General features: G+C 52.6%; 1 protein-coding gene across 1 annotated transcript in view; it reads left to right on the top strand.

Moving 5' to 3' along the window:
- Positions 1-15,689, top strand: part of Scara5 (scavenger receptor class A, member 5) — a 78,659-nt gene extending 62,970 nt beyond the window's left edge. Inside the window, exons 8-9 of the mRNA XM_013024224.1 lie at positions 10,246-10,440; positions 13,667-15,689. Coding sequence (XP_012879678.1) covers positions 10,246-10,440; positions 13,667-13,803 — 332 coding nt within the window. The 3' untranslated portion in view covers positions 13,804-15,689. The remainder of the gene's footprint in view (positions 1-10,245; positions 10,441-13,666) is intronic.
- The last annotated feature ends 414 nt before the right edge of the window (positions 15,690-16,103 follow it).

Genomic DNA, 16,103 nt, shown 5'->3' with positions numbered 1-16,103 from the left:
TCCGCGGCTACGAGGCCCCAGGCCTGCTTAATCAAGCCACCAGCACCACAGTGTCCTGGCCTCCCCATCTTTCTTGTCCTCAATGCCTTTGACTAGCCGGCCTCTCTCTGCCTCTTGAAAGGAACAGGAGGAGCAAAAGAAAAAGGGAGGGCTCACCTGTGCACTCACAACTCCTATGAATGCAGCTTCCAGCTTTTAATGACATCCGCCCGATGCCACAGTAAATGAGGTCTCGGGCTAAGGATCCATTCCTCCATTAGGCACAGAACTGAGAGGCAGAGGAGGAGTGAAATTCAGTAGAAAACCAAGTTCACTGGAGGCCAAAGCAGAATAGACTCTCCACTGAGAGGGGCCCCCGAGGAAGTGGCCTTTATGCCTCCTTCATTCTCGTGGTACGCCACTGAGCAGTGATGGTCCAGGTGATGACTTAGCTCCTTCTTTGGTCTCTACCCCTGGGCATGAGTACAGCAGTAAGACCAATTGGTCATGTCCCATCATGCACCAGTGTGGAACTTGATTGGTCACTCCCGATTGCACACAAAGCATTATTCATTACTGATATAGGGTTTTGAATGGAAACCAGAGCATTATTGGAACAAGAAAGGCATTCACGGGCCACACGCTGTCTGCTGTGTGTAATGTCCACCATGTTCAATCACTATCAATTCACTTTCTTTCCCTCAGTGGAATGAGCTCTCCACTCTGGGCTGGGCTGGAAAGCACTTCATTTATTCTTTGATCCAGACACATCTTTAGTGAGCAGCTACTAGGAGCCAGGCAGCCAGGAATAACAACAGCAGAGGGACAGAAACTCAGTTCCAAAGACTGTGCAGTAGAGCTGGGGAGATGAAGGTGTGAGCTGGCGCCAGCAGCGACGTCTCAGATATTTCTGCTGCTCCTCTACCCAGCAAAGCCTCCAGCACCCATGCGTGACCACAGAGAGACACACTCAGAAGAGACATGGCTGTGGGCACGTTGTCGTGTGACCTGGAGCCCAACTTCCACACCTATAAAATGGGACAGTAGCATCACCTTGGAGGAGGGCTGCGGGGCCAGCTGGGAGCTGTCTAATGAGAATACTTGGAGGGGATCCCAGGTCCCACAGGAAGTTCCCAGTGGATTTTACCCAAGGGAATGTCCACAGCCCACGGGTGGGCCCAGCCCCAGCCCGAAGGTGCCCTCTGGGAAAGTGCCCAGAAATGCTGTCTTTTGCTTTGGGGATGGCTCTTGTGCTCTCATATGGATCACATTTCCTGTTTTGAAGTGTCACCCAAGCTGGGGGGGAGGGGGGGAAGGGGGGCAGGGGTGTGGGTGTGTGTAGCTCAGGTCCTGGTGCTACAGGCAGGCTGGGGGCATGGGGAGTTCTTTCTTTACAAGAGAAGGAAAGTTCAACTTCCTTAATGGGCAGATGTTCCGCATTATCCCTGGGGGCCAGCTCTGCAGCTGCAGAAATGTACGGCCCGGTTCCCCAGCCCTGCGTGTTTATTTCTATTCTCCATAACCTTCTTTCTTCCTTCTTGTTTTGCTCTGGCCAGGGGGACTGGAAGACAGGAAAAACAAACATCAAGGGCTGCACTGTTCCAGGCATGGCTTGGGTTTTCCTCCTTTTCTCTAGAAGCAATGTTCCCTGGTCCTGGGGCCGTCGGAGGCAGGTTCTGGTTTATTTAGTGATCTGTTCCATACTTAGAGCCCTCCAAAGTGGTGTGAGTCCCATCCAGCCATTCATTCACCAAGACACTCATTCAATATGACCGTCACCTAGCATGGGAGTGGGGATGATTGAGGCACAGAAAGGAAGAGCAGTGGACTATTTCTCAGAGACAGGAAGCACGGATTGGGAAAGCCTTTCCAGACGAGGTGATCCTCTGTGCCTTGCAAGGCCCAGCAATGGGAGAGTCTGGTAGCTCCAGCTTGATCCCAGATCAGGCCCCTCAGCTAGTGCTGAGGCTCCGCAGAAAGACTCCTTGTGAATGGCTCAAAACGATGTCTCCCCTGGCATGGCTGATTTTTCTATCTCCTGGTACTCGGTCAGGACTGAGAACCAGGCCTTTAAGTCTAAGGGTTTTTTTTTCTTTGGTTGGTGGTGGGGCCTGAACTCTGGGCCTGGGCGCTGTCCTTCAGCTCTTCAATTCAAGGCGAGTGCTCTACCACTTGAGCCACAGCAACACTTCCAGCTTTTTCTGCTTATGTGGTGCTAAGGAATTGAACCCAGGGCCTCATGCATGCAAGGCAAGCGCTCTACCACTGAGCCATCTTCCCAGCCCCAGTCTAAGACTCTTTTGCATCAGGAAGTATGTTCAGGTCAGGAAGTACCGTGACCCCATGGGGCTATTGGAAGGGACGAAGAGCGACTCACATTTGGTGAGGATTCCTATTAGACATGTGTTAGAGGTATTCCTCCTGACAGCCAACCTTACAGTTAGGAAAAGAGAGGCCTGCATGCTTCTCTGATGACCCCGCAGCGCTGTGTGACACCGTCAAATCATAAGGCTGTTCTGGGCCTATTACTTCCCTGTTCCCCCACTCAGGTTGGGTTTGAGGAAAGCTTGGAGCCAGACACAGACAAAGCCTGCTGGTAGCAGCTAGTTCCAAGGCTAGCCCAGGCCTGAGCTAATCACTTTGTGGTCCTTCTAGATTCATTGGGCTGTAGAGTAGTGAGGCCTCTGGCTTAGTTGCTCTGGGAGAAAGAGAGCTATACCATCTTTCTCCCAGCATACAATAGTAGCCACAAAACCCAAAGCAGGGAGTATAAATAAGGTAAGGAATCATTGGATGAAGAAACACCAGAGCCATCCATAGATGCCAGTGGCCAGTAAACAGAACCAGATGCGTTCTCACATCTTGGGATGGATTCCTAAGAGATTCTGTGAAATCTCTCCCGTCCCCAGAGACAGGATGAACATCTGTCGTATGTGGTACTGAGTGATCAGAGATCTCAAGGTCAAGGTCAGCACCCAAGCCTGCTTCCTACTCTGGTGCTCAGGGATTCCAAGCCAGGGAATCTGGGGTCAGAGCCAGCCTGCTTTGTCTGGGGCCCTGCTTTTCCTACATAGATATGAACCAGAGCGAGCAAAGCAATATTTGCTTGGAGAGGAGCATCCCTACATATTAAGAGATTTATAAAGGTCTGCCCTGGGAGCCCGGGAGTGGCCTCAACCCTAGCATAGAATTCCTGGACCATTCCACAGCCACCTTGCTTAACAAGTCACATCCAGCTCGCATTACTGTGTAGAAAGTTGCTGACAACAGGAGCCAGGCTTCTGCCGGAGGCTCCCCTCGTGTGCTAAGGAGCCAGGAACTTCGCCTGGGGAGGAGAGAGCAAGTGCAACTGCGGCTAATCCAATTGGAGGCATGAACCCCTGGTAGCATGGTTCTTCTGAAAAGATAGGCTTTGGGGGCACCCAACTCTGCCAGGACTGTTGGCAGGCAAGCTGTTCTCAGCAGCAGGGAGATCTTCCAAGTTGACCCCTGCTCCTCCGTGCTGCCAGGCAGACTGCCTGCCAGCGGAGTGGGAGCTCACGGGGAAGGCAGCCCACCCTAGATGGGCAAGTCCTTGACGCGTGCTGTTGTTCCTGCCAGCATCATTCTGTCCATGGGTCCAGAGATGGCACTGGCCAGCAGTGGCGTGGGATCCCAGCCCCGCTTCCCAGTCCAGAGGAGAGCCTCCGTCCACTTGTCTGCTCTCTTCCCTGTAGGAAGTTCCTTGGTTCCCTTAGCCTCCATCTAAACCCCCAGAGCTGGCAGACACAGGTCACTCATCTACCCTTAAGTGGGTATGTGGCACTCATAGGCGGTCTCTTCAGGTTTTCTTGGTAGCAAGGACAAGAGACTCAAATAATGGGTTCTGGGAAGACTTTGGGGGCCCAGGACCCATTATACAGTTGGGCCTTGCAGAACCTGGAATGAGAAGGTCGTTGAAATCCAAAGCCACTCTGGGGGCTCCTATCCTAAGAGGTAAAGCTCATCGCTCTCGCGTCCCTCCTCCAGCATGGTCTGTTGATTCCGTGGTCCCCACTTGCATCTGTCTTGCTCTTATTCTACTCAGTGCCTTCCATATTCTTGAGAGAGTCTGGGTGGTCACCAGAATTCTCATTACATGGACTTGGACAGAATTCCTAAGTCCAACCTATCCTTCGGGGCCTTTCGATCGCGAGAAAGAACCACAGGCTGTGGGCACAGCGCACTGCTGGACTGGCTGGTCAGATGCCACAACCTGACCCACCTGAGGGCAAAGACAAAGTTGGCACTGGTTACAATGGAAGGACAGATTCACCCAGCAGTAACTATTCCTGTAGGAAGCCTATCTGGCATGAACCGAGCCCAACCTCAGTCTGTAGGGAGGTGAGGGAGAAGGAGGGGCTGTCGGGGCTGTGAGCCGGCTCAGTAGCATCAGAGAAGTAAACGGTACAAAAGGCAGGAGAGAGGCTCCGGGGGGAATTTGGTAATTGGATTTGGTAACTGGCTACTGCCATTCCAGCTGAGATATGGGGATCCTGTCTTCAGGTTTCTGGAGAAGCCTTGAGTTTTCCCAGGCGGGCGCTTCTAAAGGCTCTGAGGGGATCCCAGAGCATAGGGATGTTTCTGACCACTGTCAGCATTCCAGTCTTTATTAGTCAAGGTGGAGGCCTAGTTGATTGAAGGCTGTAGGGAGCTGGCCAAGGGAAAACCCTTCCTTCCTTACTGATCATCTCAACCATGCAGACAGCAAGACAGGCAGGAGTGAGAAAGCCAGTGTCTTGTGTCTTTGAGACTTAAAGAACACTAACCATGTTCCTTGATCACGCCCAACCCTCCACGGACTTGGGGTTTACCTCAGCACCCACGTTGTCTGCCTCTGATCCTGAAGTGCTTAGTGGCATGGCCTTGGGTTTTCTTATGGCATTCTGTGTCTAAAGAAGAGATAAGATACTCTACCCCTCTATCTGCATAGCTGGTTCACCAGGCCCTGTAGATTTGGAGGGAGGGTCAGGAGTCCTGGGGCATTCAGAAAGGCTTTCTGCTGCTTCCCATCCTCCAAGGCACACGACCTTCCAGCTGCCTTCCAGTCCCTCATCACCAACTGCATGTTCAATGCTCCTGGCCAGCTGTGGAGAACGCTAAGCCGTGAGGGCTGTGGACCAATAAGACACAACTCTCTTCCCAAGGGAAATAGGCGGTGTACATGTAACCCTTGTAGGCAGAGAGCTCTGGGAACTCAAGCCTTACCATGGCCTCCTGGGTTCACACCAGCCTCCCCTGGGATGGTGATTTAGTGTAGAGAGCAGCCAGCACGGGAAGGAAGGGAGCAGGTGGCCTCCCAGAACAGCTCCTGCTACTGGTTATTGTTGTTGTTTCCACCTCCTCCTCCTCTTCCTCCTGCTCCTCCTCTTCCCTCCTCCTCCTCCTGTTCTTCTTCCTCTTCCTCCTCCTCTTCCTCCGCCTCCTTCTTCTCCCCCCACCCTTCTTTCTCTCTCTCTTTGTCATTTGTGGTCCTTGAACTCAGGGCCTGGGTGCTGTCCCTGAGCCTCTTGGTGCTCGAGGCTAGCTCTCTACCACTTGAGCCACAGCGCCACATCCAGTTCTGGGATGGTTAATTGGAGATGAGTCTTATGGGAAATTTTCTACCCTGGTCGGTTTCAAACTGCAATCCTCAGATCTCAGCCTCCTGAGTAGCTAGGATGACAGGCCTGAGCCACTGGTGCTCAGCATCTTCCTCTCTCTTAACCTCAATTTCTTGTCTCTGCTTGGAGGCATTTTCTGGGAGTTGTAAGTTCTCTGTCGGCTGTGACATGCTGTAGAGGGCATTCTCCACATGAGGATGACCCCCAAGGACAAAGACAATGGTGCTGTATGCGCAAGTCCTTGGTGTCTGGAACAATCCTAGAAGGCATCAGGGGTGGCATCCATCCATCCAGGTGGATTACTGAAAGAGTAATTGAAAAACAAATGCACACGCACCAATAAAGAGAATATAAAGAATTACCAGATCCATAGCGCCCCAGGTCAGTGCACAGAAGGCAGGATCACTGGATTTCCTCCGGAGCTGAGGCTGGTCCATCCTCCCACCTGAGGCCCAGCATGCTCCTCTTCCGGTCCAGGCTCAGCAAAGTCATGCTTCACGGAACACACCGCCATGACCGTCCTTCCCGAAGACTCAGGATAAATCAATTGTTTCTGCGAATTTGATGTGTTCCAGTTTCAAAGTTAAAGCACTTGCTTTTCACATAATTGCTCCCACAGAAAGCCATTGTCACCAAGATTGTAAAGCAGATTAGTGGACTCTGTTCAGAGCTCAGGAAGAGCAGTGGGCTCGGGGAGAGAAGAAGGTAGCGATGGAAAGTTAGGCCAGAGGTGGAAAGTCAAGTTCAGGCTAGTCACTCTGGGACCTGCGTAAAGCGCCTTGCCTCTCCGGCTCTCTGCTCCCTCACATGCCACACAAAACTTTAGACTATGTCATCCCCAAGTCTCTGCCAGTTGGCAAATTCTGTGTTTCTCCATCAGTTGTGATGATTGGACAAGCCCAGGGATTGGGTCACTGTTAACTAAAATCGCTCTGTGCACAAGTGATGGGACATCTATAGCCCACAACTAAGTTCACACAAGTCATGACCAGCAAGGTCCTGGGAGAATGCAAAGCTTCCTCGCCCAGCCCATGCCCAGATCCCGTGTGTCTCATTCCCACCTTCTTTACTGGGGAACTAGGTCAGGCTCTGGAAGACCTGGGCCAGCTGTAGGGGTGTGGACCAGGGCCAAAGCATCCATCCCAGCTGCATCCTGGGTAATGGGCAAGGCCAGTTAAGTAGGCCAGGGAGAGGAAATAGGCCCTGTGAACTGTAGGGATGTGGACAAGGGCCATCCATCCATGCCAGTTGCACCCTGGGTAATGGGCCAGGTCAGTTCAGTAGGTCGGAGAGCCAGGTAGAAAGCAGAGATAAGAACCACTGATGCCCCAGAAAACTTATGGCATGAAAAGATTGTCTCTTTGGCTTGCAAGAGCTGAGTTCCACGCATCTGTTCCCTCCTCCTCCTCCTCCTCCTCCTCCTCCTCCTCCTCCTTCTTTCATCAGTCGTGGTGCTTGAACTCAAGGCCTGGGCACTGTCCCTGAGCTCTTCTGCTCAAGGCTAGTGCTCTACACTCTGAGCCACAGCATCACTTCTGATTTTCTGGTAGTTATATTGGAGATAAGAGTCTCATGGGCTTTCCTGCCAGGGCTGGCTTTGAACCTCAATCCTCAGATCTCAGCCTCCTGAGTAGTTAGGATTGTGAGCGTGAGCTACCAGCACCAGCCTTCTTAAGCCTCACAGAAAAAAACAACCACTGATGCTTTTGTGCTTAGCTTTGATTTGAGGATGTTGTCTTGTTTCTTTTTATAAAAGTTACCCTTCCTCTCTCAACTGAAGGGTCCTGGACAATCCTGAGGGAGCTGGGAAAAGAGGAACTGAGAACTGGCTCCCTCGATACCTCCATGTCTCTGCTAGGAATGGGCATAGGTTGCTAGGAGAAGACCTGTGGGTGGAGATTGGGATGAACCGCCCCTTGTCCTGTGCCCTTAGCTTTTCTACTCTACTCTAGTGCTCTACCACTTGAGCCACATCTCTACTTTCAGCTTTTTGCTGGTTTATTGGAAATAAGAGTCTCACAGACTTTCCTGCTGGGCTGGCTTCAAACCTCAGCCCTTACCTTTCAGTCTCCAGAACTCTGGTCAGTAGCCCCCAACTGGCCTTTCCATTAGCCCTGGGTTTTCAGCTAAGAGTTGGAAGGCTGCAGGTGGCCATTCCTGTGTCGACAGAGTTGGGTGGGACCAGCCTTGTGGTCAGTACTGTCCTCTCCACTGGCCAGCTGTGGTCACGTGGACAGGTGGTCTCTAGTCCAGGTCAGGGGAGCAGACCAAGAGGAAGAGTGTGACATTCTCTTCACTCAGGGTGATCTCCCCAAATTCACATCAGATCTCTACATGGGCGGTGGGGACATGGCTAGCCTAGGACTATTTGGGAAGGACTTTCCAGGCCTGCAGTCAGCAGAGAGCAGCTATTAAGGGCTGAGGCTGCAGTCTCCCGAGCATGATTGCCTTGCTCATGGTACATCCGTGCCCTTGGACTGGACCATCTCTTCTTGCTATGGGCCTAGGAGTGCCTGTGCTTCATGTAATCCAGAACTCTGCCTTCCATTTCCTGTCACCTCCCTAATTCCAGATTCCCCACCTGCCCTTCAGAGACCTTCTGCAGTTGGGCAGCTGAGGAAGGAGGTCCTTGGACTAGAAGGAGGTGTGGGAGGAGGAGCTGTCACAAGCAGCCGAGGCCTCCTCAGACACCGTGTCTGACGCATGAAGTATAGGGTGTTTGCTTAGTGGAAAAATTTTGCCCGGGGGCAGAAATTCCTGGCAAAAAGCTGCGTTGAAACCTTCTACCCACAGAAACCCAAACCTGGAGCAATTCATGACGTCTGGCTCCGCCTAGAGAGCTGGAGTAGCTGTGTTGGGTGATTTGCCCCAAGTCTCCACGTATGCTGCAGAGCAAGGGAGGGCTCAAACCCTTGCGCCTAGGAAAGGGACTCCTGAATGCTAGTTCTGCAGGGGTGAAGCAGGCTGGGGACAGGGTTCGAGGAATAGCCCTTTAGACTGTCTTGAGCCCCTGAATTGGGACAGTCTATGTCACAAATTGGTTAAAAGTTAGCCTATGCTTTCCCAAGTGGGTAGCAACTTTGTTAAAAGGGATTTCATTAAAGGGGTTGGGGGGGGAACAAATGTAAGACACACAGCGATGGCTGCATTCTAGAAAATTCTGTAAAGATGAAACATGCCATCTGGTTTGAATGAGTTCAAGGGAGGGTGATAAGGTTTCCAGAGTAAAAGTTGACCCCTTGGGGACCGGCTGGCTAGCATGGAACAAGCTCCGATATTTGATGAGTGGCGTCACATCTCTTCCAGCCCTGCCAAACCCCATCTCTAGTGGCCCCTTCCCCCCAGTACTCCTCCAGCTCTTTTTAGCCCCTGAAGTCAGTGTGCTAGCTTGAGGGAGGGGGGCACTGCTCGAGAGCTAGGACTTTGCCTGATGCAGGAGGATTATTTGGGCCACAGGCCAGAGACATCCTTGCCAGTGATGCTGAGTCCCATATTTATGGTTACCACATGTTTCCAATTTTTTTTTGTGGAAATTGTCTTGTTTCCAAATATTCTTCTGTTGCTTCTATGTACATTGAAACCTCCTGGGAATTTCAGAATGTCAACATCCAAAGTGACATCGTCCGGACTTCCTCCGGCATGTATTGAATCATGACAGGCCACGTTCCTGTTTGCTCATTCAGAGAAGCCAAAGGGTGGTCAAAGGGACTGTGATGTCATCAAGAGGGTGCCAGAGCACGGTGACATCCTGATGGTGGACTCTTCACTTGATCACCCACCCCACCCCCCTGCTGCCCCAAGTCTAGACTTGCGATTGTGTCCACTAGACAGGCCCATATCAGGGTCTTTATTGCCTAGTGAGTTCGGCCACACCTGCACGCCTTCATTTGCGGAGTGGACATCTCAGGGTGCCAGGCACCGGAGCGCGCATGTGGTCCTGATATCGTGAGAGAATACAAGGCGATTATGATGCAAAGGAATAATTATGTCTAGTAGAGGGGTCCTGGCGAGGTGTGTGGACCAGGGAAGGCTTTCCAACTTGAGTTTAAAAGGAGAAGAAAAGTTGGGCCAGTGTACAGACAGGAGGTTTTCAGAGTGAAGGAATCCATAATCTTCCTCCCCTCCCCTCACTCTCTGTCCAGGTCCATCTTCAAAGATGACCTCTCTCTCTCTCTCTCTCTCTCTCTCTCTCTCTCTCTGCTCCCTTCTTCAGTTGCCAGGTGTGCACTTATCATTACATGTTTACTAGCCTTCTGTTAGTTTCCCCTGCTAGACTGTGAGCTCCGAGACGGTGGAGCCTTTGTGGGATGGTTATATCCGCTGTTCTGACACACTGTCAGTCATTTAGCTATCTAGGTGAGTTGAGGAATGGAGAGACTTAGGCAGAGAGGCTAAGTCCAGGCTCACATTCAGCCTTTTCCAGTTCCCATGACCTGAATGCCGCCCAGCCTGCTCCAGAACCCCTAACATCCTCCTGTCATTCTCCGCACAGACCCCGCCCTGCGGCTCTGTTCTCGGCCTCCCCATGCAAGGCGGCCTAGAACAGGAGCGACCTCCCCTGAGCTCACGGCTGGGACCCCAGCCCTCGAGTCAGAGAGCGAGAACGCCGGGGTGTCAGCCGGAGAGTGACAGTGCCGCCCCACAGGTGGCCTGGACGCCATGAGCATCCGCCTGGTGAACGGCTCGGGCCCGCACGAGGGCCGCGTGGAGGTGTACCACGAGCGGCGCTGGGGCACCGTGTGTGACGACGGCTGGGACAAGAAGGACGCGGACGTGGTGTGCCGCATGCTGGGCTTCCGCAGCGCAGAGGAGGCGCACCGCACGGCGCGCTTCGGGCAAGGTGAGGCCTGCGGGGAGGCGGAGGGGTCTGCGGGTCCCCGGCCTGGCCTGGCGATTCTGCAGTGACCCCCAGCCTCCGCGCGGTGCAGGCTGTGCTGAACGCACCGGCGTCCCTTCGATGATTCTGGCTGCGGATAGTCTTCCTTTCCTTGAATGTAAATCTCCTCCCCAGTCAACTTCCCCAACTCACCCTCGTTCCCAGCCCCATAACACCCGCTGGACAGCTCTCCAGATCCCTGCAAATATGCTTTCTTCATGTTGCTGTTGGCAAACACTCACGCAGCTCATGGGCCAGGCAGGAAATACACATCATCCCCAGTGTCTCAATGAGAAGACAGAGGGACAGAGAAGTTGGGTGAACAGCAAACAAATGGCAAGGCCGAGAAAAAGCGGCTCAGATGTCCAGGCTTTTACCCACTCTGCTGACCCCACCTAGGAGAGCTGGTTAGGATGAGCCATGCCATGCAGATGAGCATTCAAGTGTGAGAGACCCTTCTCCAGCCAGTCTACTCTTCTACCCTGGTTATTTCTCTTAAGCTGGCAATCAAGTCCTCTCAAGGAGGGAGGATGCGTGCCACGCATCTTCTGTTCGCCATCAGGTCAGCTCACAAGCTCAGAGATGATCAGCGTCTGGGTCTCCAGGGCACTTCCGAGCTTTCTGAGCCAAAGGATGAGGATAGAGGTGCTGGCCAGCTCCTCAGCCCTTTGGGGATACCCGATTATGTCTTGTTACTAGATAGTCCAGGCTGCTCATTGAATGAGTCTTCCCAGTTTATTGGCCTTTTCATGGCTGGACATAGGCCAGAACTTCCTGGCTAAACACCAGCAAGAGCTTGGAGTTTCCAGATTCTATATGTGAGCATTTGGGCCTTGTAACCTGGGCCTGTTCCTTATTTGTTAGTCTCTTTTATTTGCCTCTTTATTTGCTTTGGGTGTGACTAATCCCACAGAGCTCCTGAGCCCCAGGCCTTTTCCTGGGTAATTTGCGAATTGATGTGTTTTCCAGGAGATGTTTAATCTGCGAGTTATTACTGTGCTTCAAAGGGCGTATTGTGTGGGAGCCAGGGAGAGGCTTGAGTGAAGTCGGGTCCTGGATAATGGCGGCCAGGGGCATCTCCTCCCTACTCTGCTCCAGCTTCCCCGCCCGGCCATCCTGTGACAGTATCTCCACAGACAGAACACATCTGAGCCACCATATTGGTGCCGCAGACTCAGTCAATACCTCTGGGGCTTAGATGTCCGCTTGACATCTTTGAAAAGGGATTATTTTACCTAGCAAGTCTAGAGAAAAGGAGTGACAGCATTTAAGGGTTGCAAAGTCCCAACAATTCCACCAGAAAAGAGGGAGAAGGTGTTTAGCTGCTGGGAGACAAAGCTGGAGAGTTGGTGCTTGAAGGTAGGGAAACGAAAGCACTCCCACACAGGAAGCATCAGCCTATTGGCTTGCTAAGGCTCATACCCTCTTGGATGTTGGAACTCAGTTGATGACCTTCAAATACATTGTGGTCCTAAGCTAAAAACCTAACCAATGGAGGTGCTGGGGTGACCCACTGCTCCAGTTTGCCCAGAATTTACCAGGCTTTAGTACTGGAAGCCCCCCATTCTGAGCCACCCCTCTCAGATTGAAAACTGAAGTAGTCCCACTCACCTCCAGGGGGCGCTGGGACTGGGGAGTGACCACTCTGTGGCCCCGGGGCAAAGCTCCGCCTCTGTCTCTGGCCTGAGCATCTCCAGCGGCAAGGCCCAGCCTGGGCGTGCAGATTCTGGCTCAGTGAGGCTTAGCAGGGCCCCTCACCTCTGCATTTCTAACAAGCACTGCGGACCCAGTGGCAAGGTTACAGCCTCGGTGGGCATCTTGGAGCTCAGTTGTTCTTCCAGAGGACTCCTGAACCCACTCCAGGCAAAGGGGCCAAGCGGAGCCAGAGAGCCACCAGTGCCCATCAGTGCCTAGTTCCTACACAGTCCACTTCCTCCTCTACTCCCCTAGCCCTCCCCATTGGCTTGTGGGGGCTCAGCCAACTGCCTCTATGCCCTGGTGCTCCTCAGGGGACCTCAGTGCCAATTTATGCCATTCAGGGCTTAGCTGCCATCCTGGGAGGCCAATTAGAGCACCAGACCCTCCGTGTGTGGCTCCCTCCAGACCGATGGTGGGTCTCCTTCAGAGCCGAGTGAGCAGGGCTGGCTGCAGGTGAAGCTACTGATTGGGGGACTAATTATGGCTTAGGGAGGTCCTTGCCAATCCTTGAATATCTATCATGTTCTAATGTTAAATTGTGGGATGCCTTGTTACTTTAGAACCCTGTTCTGGGCTCATAGCATGGGACTATCTAGTTTAAAACCCATACAATTTGAAAGGAAGCCTGTGCTAACCAGCTGGGCTCTGGGGCACTGGGGCAATCCAGGATGTGTCTGGCTAGGTCTTGATTCGGTCTTTATCAGCTTCCAGATACCATATCTCAAAGGGGTGACATTGATCAAAATGTATTGAACTCATAAACTGATATGCTGAATTGAAACCCCTTAGTACAACTACTAAAAGATATTTTTAGTGGAAAAAACTACCATACCTCGGGGCTGGGAAGCTGGCTCATGGTAGAGTACTTGCCTTGCATGCATGAGGCCCTGGGTTCGATTCCTCAGCACCACATAAGCAAACAGAAAAAAGCTGGAAGTGGCGCTGTGGCTCAAGCAGTAGAGTGCTAGCCTTGAGCTGAAGAGCTGAGGGACAGCGCCCAGGCCCAGAGTTCAGGCCCCATGACTGGACCCCAAAAAACAAAACAAAAAAAAACTACCATACCTCAAAAACTAAGAAGGATCTCTCACAAAATGGGAGGCTGGGAGGCAGCAAGAGTCTGAGATCTGATTCTGCCAGCTATACGCTGAGTGACCTTTCACCCCTTGCTCTCTGAGCCTCTGTTTTCCACCTATAAAATGGGTTCATTAGTTCCCACTGCAAAGTGCCATGGAGAGAACTGTATAAGATGCCTGACGCAGAACGCCCTATCATCACAAGCAATTGTTACTATTATCCCGCTCACAAGGAACTGGGCTAGACGTGAGGATGGGTTCTTGTGGGGATGGGAAGGGCAGACGGAAGCCCCCACGTGGCAGGTGACAGTGCCTGCCGGGCCAGTGGCGGACACGGGCTGAGGAGAGTCACGGGAGGGTTCTCTCTTCCCCCACTTCCTGCATCCCTGCTGAGAGGCGCTGCTGACCTGTCTCCACAGGCACCGGAAGGATCTGGATGGATGACGTGGCCTGCAAGGGCACGGAGGACACCATCTTCCGCTGCAGCTTCTCCAAGTGGGGGGTGACAAACTGTGGACATGCCGAGGATGCTGGCGTGACGTGCAACAGACACTGAGATGAGCCCTGCCACGGGCCGTGGGTCAGGGGGACGGCTGGGGAGCACCTGGGCGTGCCTCTGCGCCGCCCCCAGAGCCCTCTCCCAGGACTGTGGCGGCCTCTCTCTCTCTCTCCCTCCTTCCAGCCCCTAGATCGCAAGTGCTCTCTGGGGTCCACTGCCTGCCCGTCCCTGCCACCAGGGCTCCCTGGCCAGCTGGGACACCAGCTGGCTCCGCTGTGAGCCGCCATCCAGTGCTCTTCAGTGTCCATGCTGCCTTTGATCTTCTGGTTACAGACGGATGGCCAGAAGACAGCGGAGGGAGAGGGAGCGGTGGGGATAGGAGGTATTATGATCACTTACTCCAGATGAATTCCCAAGCCTCAGTTAGGCCAAGAGTTTCAATACATGCCTCCTCAAGAAGAGGAAGTCCTGAGTGGCTCCATTTCTCCTCTGTAACTCTGCCTCTTCAGGCTATGTTAGTTTGGGGCCGGGACAGAGAGGAGGAGCCAGAGGGGAGTGCGGAAATCCAGCCGGAGCTGGAGAAAGGGAGTGAAGCTAGCTTAATTGAATAACTACCATGTTGTGCTAAATAGTATCTTGGGTGCTACAACCCTTTGTCCACTTTGCTGTGTTGCTACGAGTCATGTCAGGCAGGCAGGGTGCGGCCCCGCCCCCACATAACACACAGCTGGCCCGTTTGCCTGGCCTCCAAGTCAGAAGACAGAATGATTGACACTCAACTCCTACCTGAACCGTAGTTTGTCCCTGAGCGACACCCTTGGGCAAGAGACATGGGCGATGAGAACGGTGCGTCCTCTAAACACTCACGCTCTATGTGAGTGCCAGACACAGGACTTCCAGGTCAAGTGTCCGTATAGGAGAGCGGCTTGGGTGGGTTCCGTGGAAGGCTGAGTTCAATGCTTGTTCATTGAACTGTACAGATTAGTGGCCTGTGTCTCAGAGTTGTGTTGGAAGGCAGAGATAGTGCACCTTCCAGGCCCCCTAAGGTGTGCCCCTGGGGTCTGGGAACACAAGTCCTGATGGATCCTAAAGGGGTAGAAGCCAGCCAGGAGTCCTTGGGCCCCCTGGGAGTGAAGGACCATGGGCCTCCATATGTTTCTGATCAGCACCCCTCCCCTCATTGTGGGGACAGAGAGATCATTTTCTGTTGTTTATACAAAAAGGAGGTTGAGCTGGGCCTGGTGTGTTCTCACACTGGGGAGGTAATGATGGCAGGGGGGTCAGGGGGGTCATGAACTCACGGTCAGGCTTGGGGCAGGTGATCACTTGTCCTATTGGGGTCAGGTCACCTGTCCTATCCTCTTCTTGCCCAGGGACAGGGAGACCTGGGCCCTCCAAGCGAAGTCCAGCAAAGGTTGTGGCTCACCACTAAGCCAATCTCCTTTGTTGCCAATATGCTTTTCACTCACCACTGTCCTAACGATCAGAGACTTTCCTTTTGACTGACTGCTGTGTCTACATAGCACGCATGTACTCAGGCGTCTTCCAGAGCCCCCTATGTATGCATTTATCAACATAGCACTCTTTAAAAAATAGCTTAGCACATTGCAAGTTTGTGCTAAAGAAAACAAAACCACTAAAGGTGGAAAGTTATCAATGAACAGTCCCAGTTTCGGTACACAATCTAGTTACTCCAAGAACGAAGCCCATGCAGCTTTCTTACGTGGTGGAGTTTTCTCTTGGCACAACACATGTTGCTTTATGTCAGATAAAAACAGTGTTGAAAAGTGTTTGAATCTTAAAGAATAAAAGTCGACTAGTTTACATATCTACCTAAGAGGACATGGAAATGACCATGAACCTGTATTTCAGGGACTAAAGGAAATTAGGCCTGGCCTAAAATACATCAGACCTTTTGTAAGAATGAATTTCAATAAAGCAAAACACACGTCACTACCAAGTGCCCTCCCATGTCGTTTCTCCCTGGGAGGGCTGGGGGAACTGGATTTCCAGTGAAGGTTGGTAGCATGGGCTGCTTCAGAGAAGGCATCTGAGCCGGGCGTTGGTGCTCATGCCTGTCATCCTAGCTACTCAGGAAGCTGAGATCTGAGGATTGTGGTTAACCAGCCCGGACAGGAAAGTCCATGACACTCTTATCTCCAATAAACCACTCAGAAAACTGGAAGTGGTGCTGTGGCTCAAGTGGTAGAGCACTTGCCTTAAGCTGAAGAGCTGAGGGACAGCGCCCAGGCCAGAGTTCAGGCCCCATGAGGGGGGAGGGGCATCTTAGTATTCCCAGAGGACAGTCAGTGCAGTCTAGACCAAGGTCGTGATGGAGCATGTCTCAGACTGTCTGC

The sequence above is a fragment of the Dipodomys ordii genome, unplaced genomic scaffold (genome assembly GCF_000151885.1).
Source record: "Dipodomys ordii isolate 6190 unplaced genomic scaffold, Dord_2.0 Scaffold74, whole genome shotgun sequence".
Lineage (NCBI taxonomy): Eukaryota > Metazoa > Chordata > Mammalia > Rodentia > Heteromyidae > Dipodomys > Dipodomys ordii.
The sequence above is the reverse complement of the archived record's forward strand: the minus strand, read 5'-3'. Positions and strand labels throughout refer to the sequence as shown.